This window comes from Gymnodraco acuticeps, unplaced genomic scaffold (genome assembly GCF_902827175.1).
Source record: "Gymnodraco acuticeps unplaced genomic scaffold, fGymAcu1.1, whole genome shotgun sequence".
NCBI lineage: Eukaryota > Metazoa > Chordata > Actinopteri > Perciformes > Bathydraconidae > Gymnodraco > Gymnodraco acuticeps.
Window position 1 is genome coordinate 2,654,932 of NW_022989982.1, and position 20,878 is coordinate 2,675,809.

At 42.4% G+C, this 20,878-nt stretch overlaps 1 protein-coding gene across 1 annotated transcript in view; it reads left to right on the plus strand.

Moving 5' to 3' along the window:
* ahrra (aryl-hydrocarbon receptor repressor a) overlaps positions 1 to 20,878 on the plus strand; it is a 54,132-nt gene that overhangs the window by 25,589 nt on the left and 7,665 nt on the right. The window contains exons 4-5 of the mRNA XM_034211935.1: positions 15,399 to 15,517; positions 19,470 to 19,559. Of these exons, the coding sequence (XP_034067826.1) occupies positions 15,399 to 15,517; positions 19,470 to 19,559 (209 nt within the window). The remainder of the gene's footprint in view (positions 1 to 15,398; positions 15,518 to 19,469; positions 19,560 to 20,878) is intronic.

Genomic DNA, 20,878 nt, shown 5'->3' on the forward strand with positions numbered 1-20,878 from the left:
AGGAGCTGTTGTCTCTACTGTATGTGCATGTGTCTGGGTATATGTGTGTGTATATGCATGTGTGGGGGGGCGGGGCTTAGCTGTGCAGTCCCACCCTGCTGCACGCGATGCCTGGGAATCCGTGCCGGTTGAGGATTTACTGAACACGCTTTAGGGAATCCCAGCTCTCTTTCTCTTTCTCCCTCACCCTCCCTCCCTCCCTCCCTCCCTCACCCTCCCTCCCTCACACACACACACACACACACACACACACACACACACACACACACACACACACACACACACACACACACCTTTAGGATATAGAGCTGACATCGTTAGCTAACACTGATCAGGTGGAATTACAGTCGTACAAGTAAAGGCAACTCGCATGCTGCACACACACACACACACACACACACACACACACACACACACACACACACACACACACACACACACACCTAAACGCCTTCAGGTTGCAGAGCTGTCATACCTTTTTCCCTCCTCCGCTGCCCTTTCTTTTAAAGTCTTTAATTCGGCTCCTCGTAAGAACACCGAAGCTTATCATGCTGTGTGATTATGTGCCAGATAAAAAACGTACCTTCAGCTCATATGTGATTTAAAAAAAAAGAAGATCTATATACTGCATGAAAGATGCCAAAACAGTTTATGTTCCACTTGACGCATATCAACCAACTCGTTGGGCTTGGTGTCAGTTTGAGATCATGGCAGCTATGGCATGTTGGCTAAAGCTCCTTTCAGCCATTGTTTAAAAGATCACAGGAAAATTATGGCTAGATATAAATCTGAATAAATGACCTCCCAGAACAGCAAAAAAGGAAGTCCTAATTGTGTTTAATTTGAGACCCGCTTAAACTATTCAACGCGTAATTCATATGCGAAGTATACCTTCATCAAATCTATATTTCATTATTCTTATTATGATTTTCTATGATTATTTAAATAAAAATCAGCAGAGATTAGTCATCCTTTCTGCTCAACAATAGTGCAAAGATGGTCTTATCACGATGTGTTTCTCTCTTTCTTTCCTCCATCCCCCTTGCTGTCTTGACCTTTCTCCTGCCTCGGTGATTCTCCCCTGGTGATTGGAAGTGAATTTCTCCATTGTGGCATAATTAGCCCAAATGTTTAGACAGGGAGAAGCTGTGACCGTCGTGAGTGGGGAAGAGGAGAAGGGTAAAGGAGAGGTGATGTCAGCCTTTCACATCGGGTTGTGGAAGTGTTGAAATGAGGGAGGTGTTACAACATCCGTTGCATTAGCTGGAAATGAGTTTTCCTCAAATACATTGTACAGATATTCGATGAAGATTTATACCTGCAAGTGAAGCAAAAGTAAAGTTCTTTAGAGTAGCAAAAAATCCATAACTTTTAAATTTGCCGCAATGCTAAGGACTCAAATCCTCTAAAGTATTGCAAATAGATCATTCAAGACAGCGATGGTGGTGCAGCAGGATGGTGTTAATCATCTTGTATGAAGCTATACAATACGTCTAATCTACTAAGCAATTTGCCGTGTGGCGTGTACAATTATCTTAGAGGTAGCTGTACAATTAAGGTCAGATCTGTTGCTATGTCTCATGTGCTAACCATCTGGTCTTGCATGAACATGGGCCAGACTGGATTGGGTTTAATACAAAACCCCGGGTCCGCTTCACTAAGACCCACTAAGTATCTCAATGAAACTTGAAGCATGTTTGAGACACATCTGGAGATCTCTCTGACTCTCCTTCACAGTACAGTGCAGCCACAATGGATTTCTCCTTCCTTCTAACACATACTTTTTCTTGTTTTATTGTCCGCTGGGAAAAAGACTTTGAATCTCTTTCTCGGTTCATTTTATGACAGTTCCCACCCCGGCTTTGCTTCATCCTTTCCTCTCTTTCTGCCTCTTTTTTATCATGCACAAAAGATTCCATTCTTTGTCAGTCAGATTTTAAGCATGGGAATTGGTTGTTGACTTGCAACACCCTATAGAGCCAAGCTTGAGTTCACACTCAAATGCTTTTGTATAAACAAGTGAATGGTGAGTATTAGCCCACACCCTAACAGTTTAACTCATTATCCAAGAGTAACATCAAATAAATGTGTTCTGTGCAAACAAATACAAAGCTATAGCAGAAAGCTGCCTATCATCCGTAACCATTTATTGTTTTTCAGTGGATTTTTTAGGAAACCGCATGGCGTTTATATTCATTTCACACCAGTTAGATCCTTTTCCACCGATTTTAAGCCTGCAACATCAGATCTGGTGCTCAAATCTTCCAGTCTGTGAATTTGCAAGCTGCACAGCGCACTATAAAATATGGTCTGAAACTAGATGTGTCTGTGCTTGAATGGACAGATTATAGCAGCCTATTTAAAGAGGAGAGGCCACAGTGGAAAGGAAGCCTAAATGACAAGACCACACACTTTCATGGGTAAAGTGGTAAAGCGTGCTGTGTGTGTGTGTGTGTGTGTGTGTGTGTGTGTGTGTGTGTGTGTGTGTGTAGTGTGTGATGTGGTGTAGTGTGTGGTGTGTGTGTTGTGTGTGTGTGTGTGTGTGTGTGTGTGTGTGTGTGTGTGTGTGTGTGTGTGTGGTGTGTGTGTGTGTGTGTGTGTGTGTGTGTGTGTGTGTGTGTGTGTGTGTGTGGTGTGTGTGTGTGCCATGGCCAATATCTGCATGTTTGTGGCCAATATCTGCATGTGTGTGCAAATGCAAGCATGCATGGGTGTGATTTGCCACCGATAATGTGGCCCTTCTCTTATCTCGGAGCCTTATTTCTCCAGAGGCAGTGATATAATCGGCTTCATTTAAACATCCCTACTGTGAACGCATTAGGAAGGCCTCGGTCTGAAGTGGTGCACCAGGTGTCCTTGCGGCTCATCCTAACCCCTTTGGACGGAGACAAAGTTGTCCTGCCAGCCCTAAAAGGCTTTGCGGTGCTGCTAATAATCACTGGTGTCAGTGAGAAAATGGATCGGCTGACCGCGAGGCATTTGCTGAGCACATCCTGCTGTACTAAAATGTGGATTCAGGAGGATAGACAAAGCTTGAGGGTGTCCCATGACCCCTAACATCTAGTGGAGTTAACCTATTCCAAAGTTTCCATGAAATGCCCTGATGTTAGAAAGCAGCCGTTTTTGCTACATGCTTCTAACTGGCCTCCACTCTGATTTTCTCTCCTTAACATCCGTTTTTCTTTTCTCTTCCACAATGGAAAAACAGCTACAGTAATTAATAATTATAAGCTGTGGCAGGCAATAAAAAGAAGCATGGGGGTGAGAAGAAACTGATTCCTCTCTTTTCCCTGTGCTGTCCCTCTTGACATGTAAAGCAGGGCCACATTTGTTGATTGTGGGCTACTGATGTGACCCATCTGGGGTTGAAACATTGTATTAGGTCTTCGCACGCTATTCCCCGCCACTCCCTCGGCTCACCAGCTCACCCCCCCTCTGTCACATGAGAAACAGTTGCAGTACTGTTGTCGGGTGAGGAGGATGTGGGTATTTGGTGTGTTTATTCTGTGTGTGTAACGGGAGACCAGCCCCCAAATGGACGGTCCAAAGCTGCGTCCTGTTGAAGTATTTTTGAGCAAGACGCCATATCCCTTACTGACTTAGATCGCAAACCTTCCTTGTTTGCATTTATTTTCTGTGTATGTTGTTAAGTGATCTAAAACAGTGCTGTCTCTCTTTCTCTTTCTCCTCTTCTGTGCTGAAGATACAGACATAAGATTACAGGGTAATACAATCAGTTGATATCCATGAAATTCAATCTAACTCTATGCCATTTTAGAATCCTCAAAATAATGTATTATAAACAATATTAGCCAAATACTTGTCTTATTAGATTCAATTTAAAACAAGCCACAATTTACGATGTAAATGCAATAAAGGGTGAAAGAGGCCTCGCGTGAGTAGGTCGCAGTGTCACAGCAGTGTGTTGAGCTGCTAATACTTTCCCAAATCAGAGATATTACTGTTATTCCGGAGACATCCTGAAGCTATTGCAAAGGAATGTATGTGGTCCTGCTCATAAAGAATTCAGCTGCAAGCAGAAAATATTAGAGGACAGGCCTGCATAGTTGCTTACAGTACAGTGCAGAGCAGCTCCAGATAAACAGCTTTCAGAAACACATGTGTTCAACTCCACACACGTTTGGTTTGAGGTGTCTCGGTCGCGGTTTCTCTGCCTGGAAATCACAAAAAAAAAGTATAATCAATCTTCAAATCACTTAAAATCTTCTACACAATTAAAGTTTTCTCTCAGCAAGAACGCAGAGTTATACAATGTGATTTACAAAGACGGGTTAAATGTCGGTTAAGCAATGATACTGAAGTTGGCTTTGGGGCTCCCAGTGGGCAAAGCAGCTACTTGAGTTTCTGGGTCTTGGTTTGAAACCACAAGACTCATAAAAGCCGCCATGGCACATCTCGCTCTGTGTGGCAGATTAGATTTGATAAGATGAAACGTTGATGATTTCTGGTGAGTTAATGTAGTCATTGCAACGTCAGAGATGAGAAGAGATAAGTACCTAAGTAGAAGACTGAAGTAGGTGCCACTTTGGTGGGTGCACAAGTGTTAGATATACCTTACTACTACAGGCAAAATCTTTAATATATCTATTTATCAGTCTTTATTTGTATTTAATACCAGAGGATTCCTCCCCCAAAGATGAGGAACATATAAGCTTTATGAATTAACTAAAAGCATGGAAATTGTCAGAACTGGGGGTTTAAGTTATGGAGTTTGGGCCCTAGTCCAGCGGTGTTACCCACAAGTCTCAGCTGTATAGCAACACTAAAGAGCCAAAGTGGAAGTTTATATGTTGCTGCGCCCAAATGTTGGTTTACTGACACATGGGGTAATGTGTATTAGTATGGTGGTGATAATTGCAAGGCTATAGTTTGTGGCGCACATTACATTCTATGATATATTGTGAAGTACCAAACTCCCAGAAGTCACATCAGGACTCCAAGCCCTAACCATTGTTGGTTTTGAAGAGTTGACAGATACACGCATGCATTTCTGTTTGATTAAATGTCTACCTCCAACTCGAAAACCAATATCAGATGCACATGATCTCATCTCGCATTTCGTCCAGCAGCTGTCTCAATAAGTAATGTAAATGCTAACAAATCAAATTATATAATGACTGGATGTTGCCTACTATTTACATAAATCAAATCAGCTTTCGAAATGTTGCCTGAAACTTTTTCCACATTTATCTCTTGCCTCCATCAACTGCAGAGTTCAACACATTGCAGGACCATGACGCCACGATTTAACATCTCAAAAGTTGTATTTTCTTATTATGTTTTAAATTCTGTTTCAAATGCTAAACAATCATTATTGTTCATGAAAATTGAAAAATTACAATGTAATTCATATATTTGCCAACCAATATTGGACCAGCTTCCAGATCAGAAAATGCATTTTAGACTGCAAGTCAGGGTCTTTGTCCGTGTGTGTCATTCAGGGACAGGGAGGCTTTTGGGTCAGTGGATGATGACACTCAGTCCGCTCTGCTGACCCGGCTCTGCCCTTCTGTGCTCTGCCTAGCTGTCCCAAACAATCGCTCTTTTTCTCTGATCCAAATACACACTTAAGCACACACAAACTCACTCACTGACCACTGCTTCCAACTTCGCTTCCGTGAGAAGAGTATCGTCATCTGAGGAGAAGAGATTTAGACACATGTTGATGAGATCATCACCACGGCACACAAACAATTCATGTGTCATAAGCGTGCTCACACACAAAGAGCGGAGTTTAGCCTGACCTAACAATTGTCACAACACCAGAAACACATGCACCCTAACCTTTTTGCTTTAAGGAAAGATTCAGGCACTCTAAAGACATATTTAAAGACAGAATATGTCAAGATATTCTGACTTGTTGTCCATAATCTACGCCAAGAGATTATAACGCAGGATTTGTTAAGTCTCAGGACAGTGCTCCTCCAGAATAATTTCACCACAGTTTTACTGGCTGAGTAGCGTATCATATATTCCCCTCGAAAGTGAACATGCTAGTGTGCGCTGCAGTTGGCAGCTTCGCATGAACAGTGAGAAAATAGTCTTCCAATTCACAGTGACAGCCTGTTTGGAGAGGGCAGACAAGTCGGTGTTTATTTACACTCCGAAAATCCCTTAACTTGTTGGAAACTCGACACAACAGACACACACATACATACATACACCCGTGGCATCACGCTAACACCAGATGCCAGGAAGTACAGTGGCGACTGAGTGGCATCCACAGCAAAGCCCTATGCGTGACTCTCTCCTGACTTTGCCTCTTTTAGCAAGCTTGCGTGATCCCACCATCACTCCCCATCATGCCCTCCACCCCCTTATATCCTTACTACACACACACACACACACACACACACACACACACACACACACACACACACACACACACACACACACACACACACACGCACACACATACCCGTATCGCCTGCTGGGCAATAGCACATGGGGTGTATGTCCTCCCTCCCTGAGCCAAATGAAGTGATAGGAGCACACACTGTTATTATAAACAGGCTTGGATTAGAGTGTTGTGATGACATGCAAGGGGCACAGATGGGAACATGTGAAGTGGACAGCCACAATATGTCCAGACTTGACAAAAGATATGTACAACAGTCAGTTATGTTATACACCTGGAGCAAATGTACAAGGAAAGCTGATACTATGGTTGTTGGATTAAAGCTTTTATTTTGTTTTAGTGTTCAATACTTGTATACACACAGGTATTATTAGAACATCTTAAACACTAGGTAAGCTAGAATGTTTTGCCTGTTCGGTCCTCACTTAGACAGTAGTTGCCATTTTCTCAAAAGTCTTAGGCTGGGTTTAATCACAAATGGGGCGAAGCCTGCGAGCTAGTTCAGGCAGTCAACTCGAGCACCAATCATAAGTTAACATGTGACGCACCTCGTCCCTCTGACAACCAACCAAACACTTTCTCCTAAACATGCCGCTCTATTTAAGCCGCCAGGTCTTCCTGCCTCTGCCTCGCTATGCTCCTGCTGCCACTGCTGCGTTCATGTTCCTGCTGCTACTCGTCTGCCCCACCACCACCCCAGCTTCCACCTGTAGGCTCGGGGGATAGTTATCTAATCATCACTCAATGTTCTTTGTAAATCTGTGGAGTGATGAGGCCCGAGCCTAGACGCCAAACTCAAACTATATGCTGCTTATAATAAACATATTAAGAAACACGTGAGTTGTCTGACTGAACAACATTTTACAGGCAACATCATTTTTTAGATAAAACGCCTCTGGATGTTTTTGGTGTTTGCCTGATGTCCCAGTTTTAATAGCCTACAACACAGGGACAAGGTGTTAGGAGAAGGATAATCAGATTATTGTAGGGTTAGCCTAATGAATTAGCTCTGTCAGAGGCCACATTGTTGTGATATTGTTGGTGAGAAAAGCAGGTGATGGGTCACTCACGGTAAAGCGAAGCTGACAGGTGGGGCTGAAACTGCTAGGCCTCGCACCACAAAAGGATTTTTTTTAATGACTTATTGTAATAAAAAAATAGTTTTTTAACTCCATGAAGGGCTGTGGCGGGATGGCAGCTGCAAATATAACGTTATGATTAGAGAGATAAAGGGAAGGAAACTTTACGTAATGCAATCAGTATAGCTCTAGAATCTAGATGACCCGATTCACTCACACACACACACACACACACACACACACACACACACAGAATCACATTGGACACATAACACCTCTGAGAGTCGACTGACTGACAACGTAATGGCTTTCATGCATAAAGCATGATCAGCATCATGGCTATCACTTGATCCCCCTCAACCCTTGACAAACTAACCACCTCACACTAATTTAATTACACACTAGCCGGCATTTCTGGGCATGTGTGTGTGGTGTTTTGATGTAGGTTCTGCAAGGGACATACTACATTTGTCAACACATTACTTAATTTATTGTTCCTGTTTAAAGAAAACCGTGTATTGCCTGACTTTGTGGTTTTGTTTTTGACTAAGTAAACCATTTAAAACCACATTTAATTAGCTAAAGAACAGTTTAACAATGTTTAAAAACAAGTGTGTTTTCTTAGTTTATAAAACGCTTTTGTGATGGATGTTTTTTTTACCAGACATTTTGCCCCAGCAGAGATTCAGCAAATTACGGTAAAAGTACTTTAAGTCAGTCAAACTTCCTAATTAGAACATTATGTAAGCCACTTTGTATACATTTCCTCCAATACAATGATTTCTTAAAGTGGTATAAGCTGAGCAAATGAACCCAACATGTTGATATCCTGAAGAACTCCGTGGTTAGCATTGGTTTAGCATTGCGTGCTGCAGCAGCATTAGTGTAGTTTCTCATCCATATGGATTCAGCCTGAGGAACCATCTGCCCATTATTATTTGCCTCAATGGGCCGAAACGACACTATAATCTTTTTAACAGATTACCCCCTTGTTATGGAGAGGCTGCATGGATAAAAGAAAATACTAACAGGATCAGATCAAATGAACTTTTCATGAAAGATGTGGTTCTTTTCCAGACAACCTGCTGTGCTGTTGAGACCGCAGAACAAGTGATGGTGGCCTTCCAGTGGCCAACAGGGAGGAGAACAGGAGAGGGATAATCTGAGGCTTGTTGTGCTTCTTTCTCCCTGTTATTTTCAATAATGCGAGGGACACTAGTTGGCACGCAACACAAACAACCAGCAGTTTGCTAAAGCGGAGGTGCATGTGGTACTCCAGACTGTAAACTTCTTTTTTCGTGTCACGCAGGAATGCTCACACTGAACACTAATAATTATTCCCGCAGTTGTTGTTAACATGTTCCTCTTTCAGCATCAATAAGCAGGAGCTCAGTGGTAAAAATGAGTGGGCTACTGTATATAGTGAACACTTTGTTTATTTTATACATTTTGAACCAACAGCCCTGTGTTCTGCACTACATTAATGGTCGAGATTTTTATTTGGTTTACTTACTTTAGAGTTTTTTGACGAGGCCTGCACCTAAATAAATCAATTTGAGGAAATACCAACAAAGAATGGCCCCTCCTCTGCAGCTTAAACCCCTGTCCCCCTGCAATTCAAACATATTTAACCAATTTACAACATTCACCTCTTAAAGCACATCTGTTTCAAGATTCTGTTTGTTTATAAAGCATGAAAGGTTTTCATTTCAAATGTATCTCTAATTAAACTCAGAATCAGTGAGAGGGGCTTTACAGCAACTAGCAAATACACTTTACAGTTTAGGAGAACATGCTGTGTACGTTAATTTTGGAGCTCTTGAATCGTGACTGCTGTAAAAATGGAGATTGTGTGAGTACAGCAATAGATGGCTGGTGCTTTATTGTGGCCAGGTGGGGTTCCTGAATGCAACTTTTATTAACCGCCAGCTCCTTGAGAGAGCAACAAGCAATCCTCATCAAAGCAGGGATCCAGGGGAAAACTACTTATAGAGTCACCACGCATACATGCATGCAAGGGATGATGTCTTTTACAGTTTATCTCAGAGAAGAGCGTTACACTCTAAGGATTTCATACATCTTTTCTATTAGAAATGTATAAGTTGTTACTATTCATTTCACAGTAGGCTGAAAACTACTATAATATACGCCAATAATGTAGAAAAGCGTACCCTTTGCGTCTTTATTTTTCCTACAAAAGTCCAAGTATGTCCCCAAAATGAAATGTTTTATGTCTCTATTTGAATGAGGCAATTAGAGGGGGTTTGAGATAAACAGATAGCAAATGAGACAAGCTGAAGAGAGTGGAAAGCAGGCCTAACAATGGCGTTTCCCCTCCACTCCTGCAAATATACTCCCATTATGTGTGTTTGTTTGTGCGATCTTCAGAGTTTGTCCACTTGTGTTGCCGTTCTCCCTCCAGGCAGGGTTATATGTGACTCATGCGGGACTGATATCCTCAGCTCACCCCCGCTGAGCAGACTGAGGTTCAGGTCCTCGGCATTGGCAGGAAATCTGCAGCGTCTTGTTGTCTTCAATTAGAAAATACACTGTTGCCTTCATTTGGGTACAGTCAAATTAAAAGCTTTCCTGCGTAACTGGCCCGTCTCACGCAACTCATGCCTGAATGCGGCCTGTGAGTGGAGAGCACATCATTTCAGGCTGAAGCACATTCTCCTTGGGCCTGCGTCCATTTGCATTTTGTTAGTTTTTCTAATTCTCTGTATAAATATTGCACCACGGCCTTATGTTGCGGTTAATTCTCCCGTGGCTTGACAAGGCAGATTTCAGAGTGTTTAGACAGCCTTTTAAGCTTACTCTGCATGCTCCTTCAACGGGTTCATCAGGAAAAAACTATTTTCTCAACCGACAAACATTAAACATGTGCTCCACAATCAGTCATGTTCTCTATTTATAGAAGCAATTACATTACTTTCATATTATGATCGCTGTAAAACTCCTCCAGCGTTGTGTATGCAGAGAGTGCATGGCGCCTCTTTTATGAAGTCAAGCCACACACAGTTAGCAGTACACTGTGGAGCAGGCTATACAAGTCTGTTTTGTCCGAGGGCTCATGTGTGGAGACATATCACTCTTTTACAGCATGGTGACGACTTGTGTGTCTGCTTGCCAACCAAAACAGAGAAGTGGAAACAATTGAGTTTACCTCCGCTCTATGTGATCTCATTTGCTTTGTCATAATATCACTTCCCCTTTACATCAGTATCAAGGCTATTATTTTGTTCTTCTCAAGGTTTTTTTTCTAGAGATAGACTTCCCCTAGCAACGCCACATACACACCCCCTTCAAACTAAATCTCTCACTCACGTTATAATCTCCTCTGAAAGACACATATTTGTGATTCCAAGAAAAGTATTTTTGTACATGTTGTTTTGTTCACAGGCAAAGGGAATTGCTCTAAATCCCTGCAGTCAATCCCTTGAAATGTAATCTTATATGTCAGAGTGGAAACAAAACAATCTCATCCAAAACAGAATCAGAAAGATTATACACCGATTCAACGTTTGTATCAAGGTTTATTGATGATTGTAGTTTAATGCATTCTTTATATATCCACCAACTGGAACAGAGTTAAACAAAAGCTCCTGTTTGTCTTCAAACAAAACTATGAAAGTGCTTTAAACTTTCTTTCAGTGAATCCCCTTCTCTGCCACATTGCAAAAACAAGAAAAAAGTTGTAATGGTACGAGTTGGATTTGGACAGGCCGAGATCCGGACATTTGATCTGTGGCATAATGAAGTATTAGCTTCCATTACAGCGCAGGCTTAACCTTTTTGCGAAGCACCATTGAGCGCTTGCCAGCAGTCATCAATATTTAACAGCTGTTGCTATTATGAAATTCTTTATGGGCTAATGCGGCTGGCCGGCTTGCACGCAAGGCCTTGGCCAGCCGCCAGCACCCTGTCAGGAGGAAGGGGGGGAGATTGACAGACGGCTCGCTCGCGTGACAACCAGCCCTTGATCAGCCAGCTTCTCTCTCTCTTTCTCTCTCTCTCTCCCCCCCCTCTCTCTCTCTCTCTCTCTCTGTGTGTGTGTGTTGGTGCTGCTCTCTCTGCTGTGGATTTCCTGTGCCTGCGGAGAGAGAGAGAGAGACAGACAAGAAGAGCGCTGAGGAAAGGGGGCGGGAATAGGCAAAGGAAGTGGCTGTAAGCCAACCCAACCTCAACACACACATATGCACACACACACAGTTTTCTCTACTCACGCAAGCCTTGTGGGAGGGGAGGGGCTGCTGTGCTGCACAGTGTTCACATGTTCAAGTCCGGAGCTCTTTACAAGCCGAACACACAGCAGAGGATCAGCTGCCAAAAGATGGCCCCCATGCTGCTGAAATCAGGCAGAACGAGAGCATGGATGTGTCACTCAGACATGTTAGACATTTAATAGAAAATAAATACATTTCTCCTATAAGTTTGGATTTTCCATTGATGAAAAAAGTATTAAGGACAAAAAGTCAAGTTTCAAAAGTGTTGCTTGAATAAAACTATGGATGTAGTATAAAAAAAAATGTATATCACAATGCAGTAAAATAGCACTTGCAAGTGTAACTTAATTTGACTAATGCATAAGACTGTTTGACTGTTATATTTGGTAAATGTGGAGCTAATGACAACTACTTTATATAATACTAATACTAACTAAATTAATACTAATTTATGGTTTGGTAGCTTCACAAGTGCTTCATATTTTTGGAGGTTGTCTTGTGTTTTTTTCTATAAATGACTTTGCAGGGTATGAGCGATGAAATGTGTAGAAATAGTAAAAAGATAAAGCAGCATAACCACCTGTTTGAATGGATTTGGAGTATGCATGCAGGTGGAGAGGTCCCGTGCAGCAGCTGGTGTTGTGACTATGAGCAGCCATGTATGAACACTTACCTGCTGCACATTGTTCTGGATAGGAGCATGATCTAAAGAATGGGCCTGGAGTATCAGCTACCATTCGGTTCAAAACGCATGCTACTCTTGTACTCACGATTTATAAAGCGCTCCGAGTCATGCAACACTTTTCAGCAGTGCTCTGCAACATAATGTCATGCCATGCCAACTCTAAATCGAATGTACAGGACTGTATTGAAATATTAATTTCTTATCATTTTGTGAGACATTCCTTTGTGTTTGATCTCCATTATCCTCAGAATAAAAGCATGTCGGTGACACTACAGGTCCACAGAGACCCCCCTTTCAGCGCTCTCTCCCCATATGGAGGTTTCTTCTTTCTCTTCACATGTTTTGACTGTTATCAGTGCAGTGGGAGGAAGTGGCTTTAAAGGAGACAGTGTTGAAAACAGAAGAACACACCCAGACTGTGCTCTACACAATCCATATGCCCAAGGGCCACCTCACCCCCTAGCGGTTGCAAGAATAAACTCCTGATTGATGTGGAATGTGTCCTAAACTCACACTTAGATACACTCACACACTTTTTTTCTCATGTGCTCATTCCTAGTCTCTGACCACAAGCACCAGCTGAAGTTTTTAAATGAGGGACAACCCTAACAGGAACACTTGATGTAATAATTCAGCCACATAACTTTCCTATCACGTTTAACAAGCCGTCTTTAAGACTTTTCTCCTGTTTTCTATTTAATTCCATCTCAATCCCTTTTTGTAATATCAGATTATCTCTTCATTTCAACGACTCAAACCCAACTCATGTCATCACACGCTCCATAGTCCCTCATCCAAGGCATTGTGCAGATTGAATGACACTCCAGCTTGCTGTTTGGCGGGTGGTCCTAACCTTTCGTGTTCTCAGTGGAAGTGGAAAGACAGACCTGGCCGGCAGAAGGAGCTAGACACTTTCAGCCTCACCCTTTGGCAGCATCTACATCCCGCTTCTTGTCACTTTTTACTTAACACCCTGTCTTTACGCAGAGCACATAAACGCCTCACCATTACCTTCTCTGTTTTCCTTTATGGGCCAGAGAGAGAGGGAGAAAATAGAGGCAAAGAAAAGCAAACCCGAAGACACGAGCGGGGATGAATAAAGGCCGTACTGTCGGCAGGGGAAGTGCCTGTGCCGATAATTAATCATCCCGTCTGTTTGTCTTTCCTGACGCTGCATCCTCTCCAAAAGCTGCCGTAAGAGAGAAAACAAAAATACATGAGGCGTTGAAGGAGGAAAATAAAGAGGCTTATTAGCCTCTGCATTAGTTTCCACCGGTTGGATGATATTGCAGTAATGGAAGAGAATGGTTGTGTGTGTGTGTGGCTGTCTGAGTCTGTTTATTTGTGTGTGTTTGCACCTAGCGGAGGTGATGACAAAATACTTAACGTTATGATTGGCCGTTATGAGTTTACTAAGCTGCCTGTCAGTGTAGACATCAACCCGTACCCTGATTTTAAGCAGAGGAACACATTGCAGCCTTTATTTTCACTCATAAAACAGATGTAGCTACTGCTGGAAAAAAAGTGATTACAAAGTTAATCCAGAGGAAATGTATGGATGGGAAATTAAACGGGGGCATCGCGTGATTCGGAGTGGATTTAAGAGAAGGGGAACTCTTTCAGCATCACGAAATCGTGGCTTGCGATGCCGATTGAAACAAAGAAGGGGCGGAGATATGAGGAGGAGGGTAGATGAAGGGTTGATGGGGGAGGGATGGACAAGGAGATAGGAGATGGTAGAAGGTTAAAGGGGGATGTAGGGGAAGCCGTAATGGGGTTATCCGATGGGGGTGGGGACTATACGAAGCATCGGAAGATACATGCATACATACTTAGATCGTTTTTCGTAATGAGGCAGTGGTGTGTGTGTTGCGTGACTAATCTCTGCCTGCTACAATGAGTGATGGAGAAAAAAGGGCTGATCTCTGGTAGTGAGCCACATGCCCCCTGACAGCACACCCATAAGAGCAACACGCAAACATGCATCCAACACGCAACGCACACGTCACCGATGCACATGTGACAGTTCTGCACGCCACAGTCGTGTAGGCTAATTGCACGTGTACACACTCTGGCATGATAGTAGGTAGTAGTGCTTACTCTGCACGGAAAGAGCACAGGATATGTAAAGTAATAGATGGAGCGTGACTTACTCTACTCTGCGGTATTTTTATAACTTTAGTGGATATTTCTTATTTTTTCAATATCAGATGGCACAATAGAGCAGGTGGGCTGTGAATTGCGGTGCAGTGTGCAAAGAGCTTAGGATACAATTCTTTATATTAGATTTAACTATAGTAAAATGAAGTCATCTTCATCTAGCGTTGAAGGACTCTTTAGAGGACCTGTCTTTGAAATTCAAAGAAGAATGTTCCTTTGTTCTGGACTGCTCCACAAAGAGGTCAGACTCGGCCCAAAAAGTTGGACCAAGAAAGCTTTCACTGTTTTGCGGATGAAGCCCATCTTAACAGCATTATATTTATTTATGCAGACCCTTTTTTCAGTTTGAATAAGTCAATTTTAACATTTCAAAAATCATCCCAAAACGCACCAAAATGCTGTGCTCTACCTCACCCTCTTAGTGAGCTTTACATGTGCGTGTTGCTATATCGTGTGGGGAGAATCCTGTAAAGTCGTGAAATCCTCTAATGTTTGGTCTTGTTAGCCCCAGCACACAGACTAATACCTGGTGTTACAGTTAATGTGTCGGCCACATGTCCGAGTGCCGGTCCAATTCTCTTCCTGCCATATCATAAAGGTTATGGGAGAATTGACGAGTGTACGTTTGGACATTGTTGTTATCATACTCAACTTTCCCGTGTTGACAGGACTCTGTATTAGGTGTGCTTGATATAACTTCCCAGCATATATCAGCACATATCCCTGCTTGTATAAGGTTAATAAAAACAGTTTATGTTTGTGGCTGCTCTTTTATTTGCACTGACTGAAAAACTGATTGCGGTTCATTGTTTCAACACAAACAAGTCACTCTTTAAGCCAATTGACCGGTTTATTTTATTCTTTTATAGGGAACAATGAGAAGCCCTCCAGGAAGCAAAGTATCAGCACAGCGTCCTCTAACCCTGAACCCAGGAAAGACAGCACTCTACCGGGCACCACCATCCATGAAAGCAGCCTCCTCCTGGAAGTAAGAATCCACATGGCTTTTGTCTTTGTGTGTGCAATTATGTGTCTGCCTTTTTAAAGTAAATGAGTACAGTAGAACCATAGTGCTAGCGATATGATTGACGTCGCCTTTCGATGATATTTTTGATCTTTTGTATACACACCAATCAGGAGACCAATTGTGTCTGAGTGTGAGTAAGTGAGAGTGAATTGGGAACGATGGGAGGAAAGGTTTTATTTGAATGCGTGTGTGCCCTTCGCCCTTTGCCCTGACCCCCTTTGCGGGGAGCTGTGGTGTTGCGTGACACCAGGGTGAGACGGGAGTGTCAGAGCTGATGGAGGAGTTGGGGACTCACACATGCTGCCGGCTTGAGCAACCAGTGATGTGTGTGTGTGTGTGTGTGTGTGTGTGTGTGTGTGTGTGTGTGTGTGTGTGTGTGTGTGTGTGTGTGTGTGTGTGTGTGTGTGTGTGTGTGTGTGTGTGTGTGTGTGTGTGTGTGTGTGTGTGTGTGTGTGTGTGTGTGTGTGTGTGTGTGTGTGTGTGTGTGTGTGTGTGTGTGTGTGGAAGAGAGTGAGAAGAACACACCAAGCCTGTCAACAGTAATCAGAGCAAATGGGAGATTTGTTTTTTGTCAGTTGACCTCGGAGCTTTAATCAGATTTAGACACAGATTTAATAAATGTTGACAAGTCATTTCTAGGTTTTTTTTCATAGACACAATACATGTTTTGAATATAGTTTACATTTTTTGTTTAATTCCTAGAAAGGCAAATGTTTCTATTGAAGGCATGAGAGCAGACAGAAGGTCATAATCGGACAAACACAGCAGCTACACGCTCAATATCCTGGCTATCCGTCGAACAACAAGTGACTGATCTGCTGCCAACAACTACGTGCTCACACTCAGTGTGGAGCTGATCCACTGATGCTTCTGTTAACGTGTTAGGTTGTCTCAATGGGGCGCGTAACAAAAGGATAGATTGAGCGTAGTGATGTGCTGCCTCCCGTTGCGTGACTCAACCTGCAGCGGGCCTCACAGCTAACTGTGAGTTACTGGTGATGGTGATGGGACCCAGGAGAGGAAGAGGAGGAAGTGTGTGTGTGTGTGTGTGTGTGTGTGTGTGTGTGTGTGTGTGTGTGTGTGTGTGTGTGTGTGTGTGTGTGTGTGTGTGTGTGTGTGTGTGTGTGTGTGTGTGTGTGTGTGTGTGTGTGTGTGTGTGGTGTGGGCAAGTGTTGACCAATAGGAATGTTCAACATATCATTTATTGTATATATTTAAAGTACAATATAAATGTATTTAAATGAAGAGACTTAAACTCCAAAGACCTACGGATTAAAAAAACTTTTTTTATGAAAAAGTTAAAATACCATGAATTTACAACAAATATGGATTATTTAAATGCTTGGTTAAAGTGCCTTAGTTGGTGTGTCAACAAAAGAATCATAAAACATTTTTCAATACTGACTAGTACAGATGAGAGACCTGATGTAGTCAATCACTTGGCCAAAGCCCTGGACTTACCAACTGATAGAAAGACTCACTGTAATGTATTTCTAATGTGTGAGTGTGGTTTCCCTCATTGGCTGATATCCAACTTTCATAAATATCCGTACCCCTATTATTCTAACCTCAGTCAGTGTGTGTAGGATGTGAATGTGTTCCTGATGGCAGAGGGTCTCCATGTTTGTCATGATCCCATCATCTCTGCTTTCATCTCCCTCTGACAGCTAGAAACAAGCCCCCCCCCCCCCCAATCCAAACTCTCCTCTCACTTGCTTCCAAATCTAGCGAACCAATATTTTATTTTGGGCTCTGCGTGCAAAGCACCTCTTAAGATGTGTAAGTCAAAGCTTCTGTCTCCCAGGGGCGGTTATGGGAGCCGGGGGTTTAGTGGGTGCAGATATGTGGCGGAGCAGGCCAGCAGCAGGTGCCTGTTTCCATTACCTAAACTGGCTTCAGTATGCAGGAGAGAAAGGGAAATATGTATCGGGAAAACACACAAAAACAGTTTGCCGTACAGTGCAGCCAATATTAATTCAATATATATATATGTCATGGTTTTATGCCTGGTTGTTATATAAAGGAAAGAAGTATAGCTGATAGACATTTTGCCTGTCCTATTCCAAACTAAAAGATCCCATTATAGTTTTGGACACGTCAAAAAGAAATCCACTGTATTCATCTATAATATAATTGCTAAGATTTTCAATTTTGAAAGCCATTACAATAATCATCCTACAAAATATAGTTTTTGCCTTAACACACTTTTTCAGGTCTCAAGTCCAAGGCTTTTTCGTTCTAGAAGAATACAAATGTCAAAGAAATTGGGTTGCATACATTTACTGTGGCATTTCAGTGGCTTTGTAGAGCCAAGGATAAAGGTGAACTCTCTGAAAAAACCTAAATAAACTCAACATGTAAATGTTGGCCTTTGTTTATGTCCTTGAATCATTTTTAAGGCCTTTTTTAGTCCATTGTTTGGACAAATTCTCAGAATCACAGATAACTGAGTCATTTAAAAAAGCTTTTTCATATTCCCCACGTTGACATGTTGGATTAAGACATAAAGCCGTGTTTTCATACAAATATTTGATTTTCCAAAACATTCTGTTACCAGATGTTTGTAAAGCCCCAACTGACTAATATATTGAGAATATTGGAGATTATATTAATCTATGTTGATACCTCATGTCCATTTCAAAAGCTTCAGAGCCGTCCAAAAGGAGCTGCATGTCTTTTGTTGCCTAATACTGTTTATTTCTGAGGGCTTACGGCAGAAAGCTGTGTGTCTGTGGGGGGTCGCCCTCCACATGGATGTCACGAACATGTAGTAGTTGAACTTGTCAAACAACATCTGTATCTACACTGCTCAAGAACCTGAGTCATCTTCCCCTCTCCTGCCCATCCACATATTGTCATGTCGTAGTCCAGTTGCGTTGTCACAGTATGACTCAAGCACCTCTGGGAACAATCGCTGTGCTCACAGGTATCAGAATGTATTATGTAGTTCGGATGGAGCATGTGCAGAGAGCATTACACTGCTAGCTAAAGCAATCAGATCAGTGTTCGGAGGGAGCAAGGGAGTGAGTGTGAATTTAGACGCCACGGGGATATACACCACACACACACACACACCCGCGAGGGAAAGACCTGCATAGTCTCGCAGTAAAATAGAGATGACAGACTCTGGCAGCAGCAGTCGCGCAAGTCAAGTAGCCTTGCAGTTGTCACGCTATCACAGCTGTGCACATACACACACACACTGAAAGAGCTCTCCCCCTCGTCCACCTCTCCCTTTCCTTTCTTTTTTCACACTTTAGCCACAATCTCCAGCTGTCCATCACTCCTTATTTGACTGAAGCGAGTTACGTTATTTATTTAAATGTTCCTTTTAATCAACACTTGTTTCCGTAAGCCGTGTCGGCCAAACACATTTTTCCCCCCTTGTGTGTGAAAAGAGGGAAAGTGGGAACGCGGTCTGGAGTTTTGCTGCTTTTAATCAAAGTGTTTGGGATCACAAAGCAAAGGATGTTACCTGTCAAACAGACTTAATAATCAAAGTTGAAAACAATATTTTGCATTACAAATCTGCCAGCTTTATTGTTCCCACTTAGTTACATACCATCTGTCTTTCAATCATTTTACAGTGTGCAGCATTATTACAGTTATTTTTTGTTTTCTTATTTGCCCTTCTGAGAGTTATGGTAAGATATCAATTCAACATTGTGCTATAAAATGGTCCAATTGGAAAAAAGCTTTGCTTGGAGAAAAACAGCATTAACTGTTGTCCGTTGAGTCTTAAATAAAAAATATTGGACTTGTTGCAGTGTGTCACGACTCGGTGCAATCATGCTCTCTAAAGTCAGCTTTGCAAAAACTGCACCGATTAAAACAACTGTTGGTTGTGTTTGTTTACTGCATGAATTGCTCTGAGTCACCACTTATTCCTCTCTCTCTCTGTGTGTGTGTGTAGTCTCTTACAGGCTTTGCCTTGGTGGTGAGCAGTGATGGGATGGTATTTTATGCCTCTTCAACCATCGTGGACTATCTGGGATTTCATCAGGTAAGTCTCATTCATATTTTAGATGCTGTATAATGAAGGTTTGATATACTCTATGATGAACATATCAGCAACAGAGTTCCACCTCCTCTGTTTTCAGTTCCTCACTTATTACTCAACTGCTCACATTACAAGCACAGATTTTCAGTCGATAAATGGACTCCTGCCTTAGGTCAAGGTAAGCTGAATCCATAAAACTATTTCAGGAATTTAGACATCTCACAAGAAACAATATGTTTGCTATTTGCCAAGATGAGAAGATTGATAATGCTCACAAGAAGTGGAAAGAACAGCTAATCTGGCTCTGTTCAACTGGCATCTCTAAAGTTCCCTAGCTCCGGGAGATTAGTGTCCCTGCAAAGAAAAAATCTGGCACGTACTGTAACCATGCAACAATTGTGTTTTTGTACGGATTAAACCCATTAGACATAAAAAAACGAGTTCATTAGTGAGCTTTAGAGATGCTAGTATAGGTGAATGGTGTTACCTTTGGAGATGTAGCCCCTTGTTTCTGGTCTTTATGCTGAGCTAAGCTAACCAGGTCTACATATTTGCAATACAGACGTGAGAGTGGTATTTATCTTCCCAGCTGACTCTTGGCAAGAAAAACAAACAAGCTCATTTCCCAAAATGTTGAGCTATTTTTAATCAAACAGATCATCACCGTTGGAGTTGGTAGCCTCTCAGACGGCCCATACTCACAAGTTGTACCTCCAACCAATCTATTATTTTCCATCCAACTCTTTCTATTTTCTTTTCTTTCATCCTACGGCTAATGATATAGAGTCAAAGTATCTCTTTCAGTCTGCTGCTTCATAATTCTCAATCTAGAGGGCTCGCTAACAGCTAAGAGGCCAGAGGAAGGTGAAGAACTCTGTTACACTCTGTGTATGTGTGTGTTTGTGTGTGTTTGTGTGCGTGCACTGATAAGTCACCAGCGGTTTAGCTTCCTTCCTCTCCGGCGGCTTTACCAGCCATTAATTATGGATGATATCAACACACGGGCTTGCCTGTCCTGCGATGCTAAAATCATCTCGCTTCTTCAAAACCATGAATAAAGTGCTTTTCACTGTTAGAATCCCTCCTTTGCACCCAGCTCTGCTCGCACACACAAAAACACACACACTTTGGGGTAAGAATTATTCTGCTAGAGCGCTCCCACTTGGCTTACAAGCAGACTGGGACCCATCGCCATGAAATCGACAGGTAAACCAAAGCGGTCTGAAAGATCCTGCCACTGCGTGTGTGTGTGTGTGTGTGTGTGTGTGTGTGTGTGTGTGTGTGTGTGTGTGTGTGTGTGTGTGTGTGTGTGTGTGTGTGTG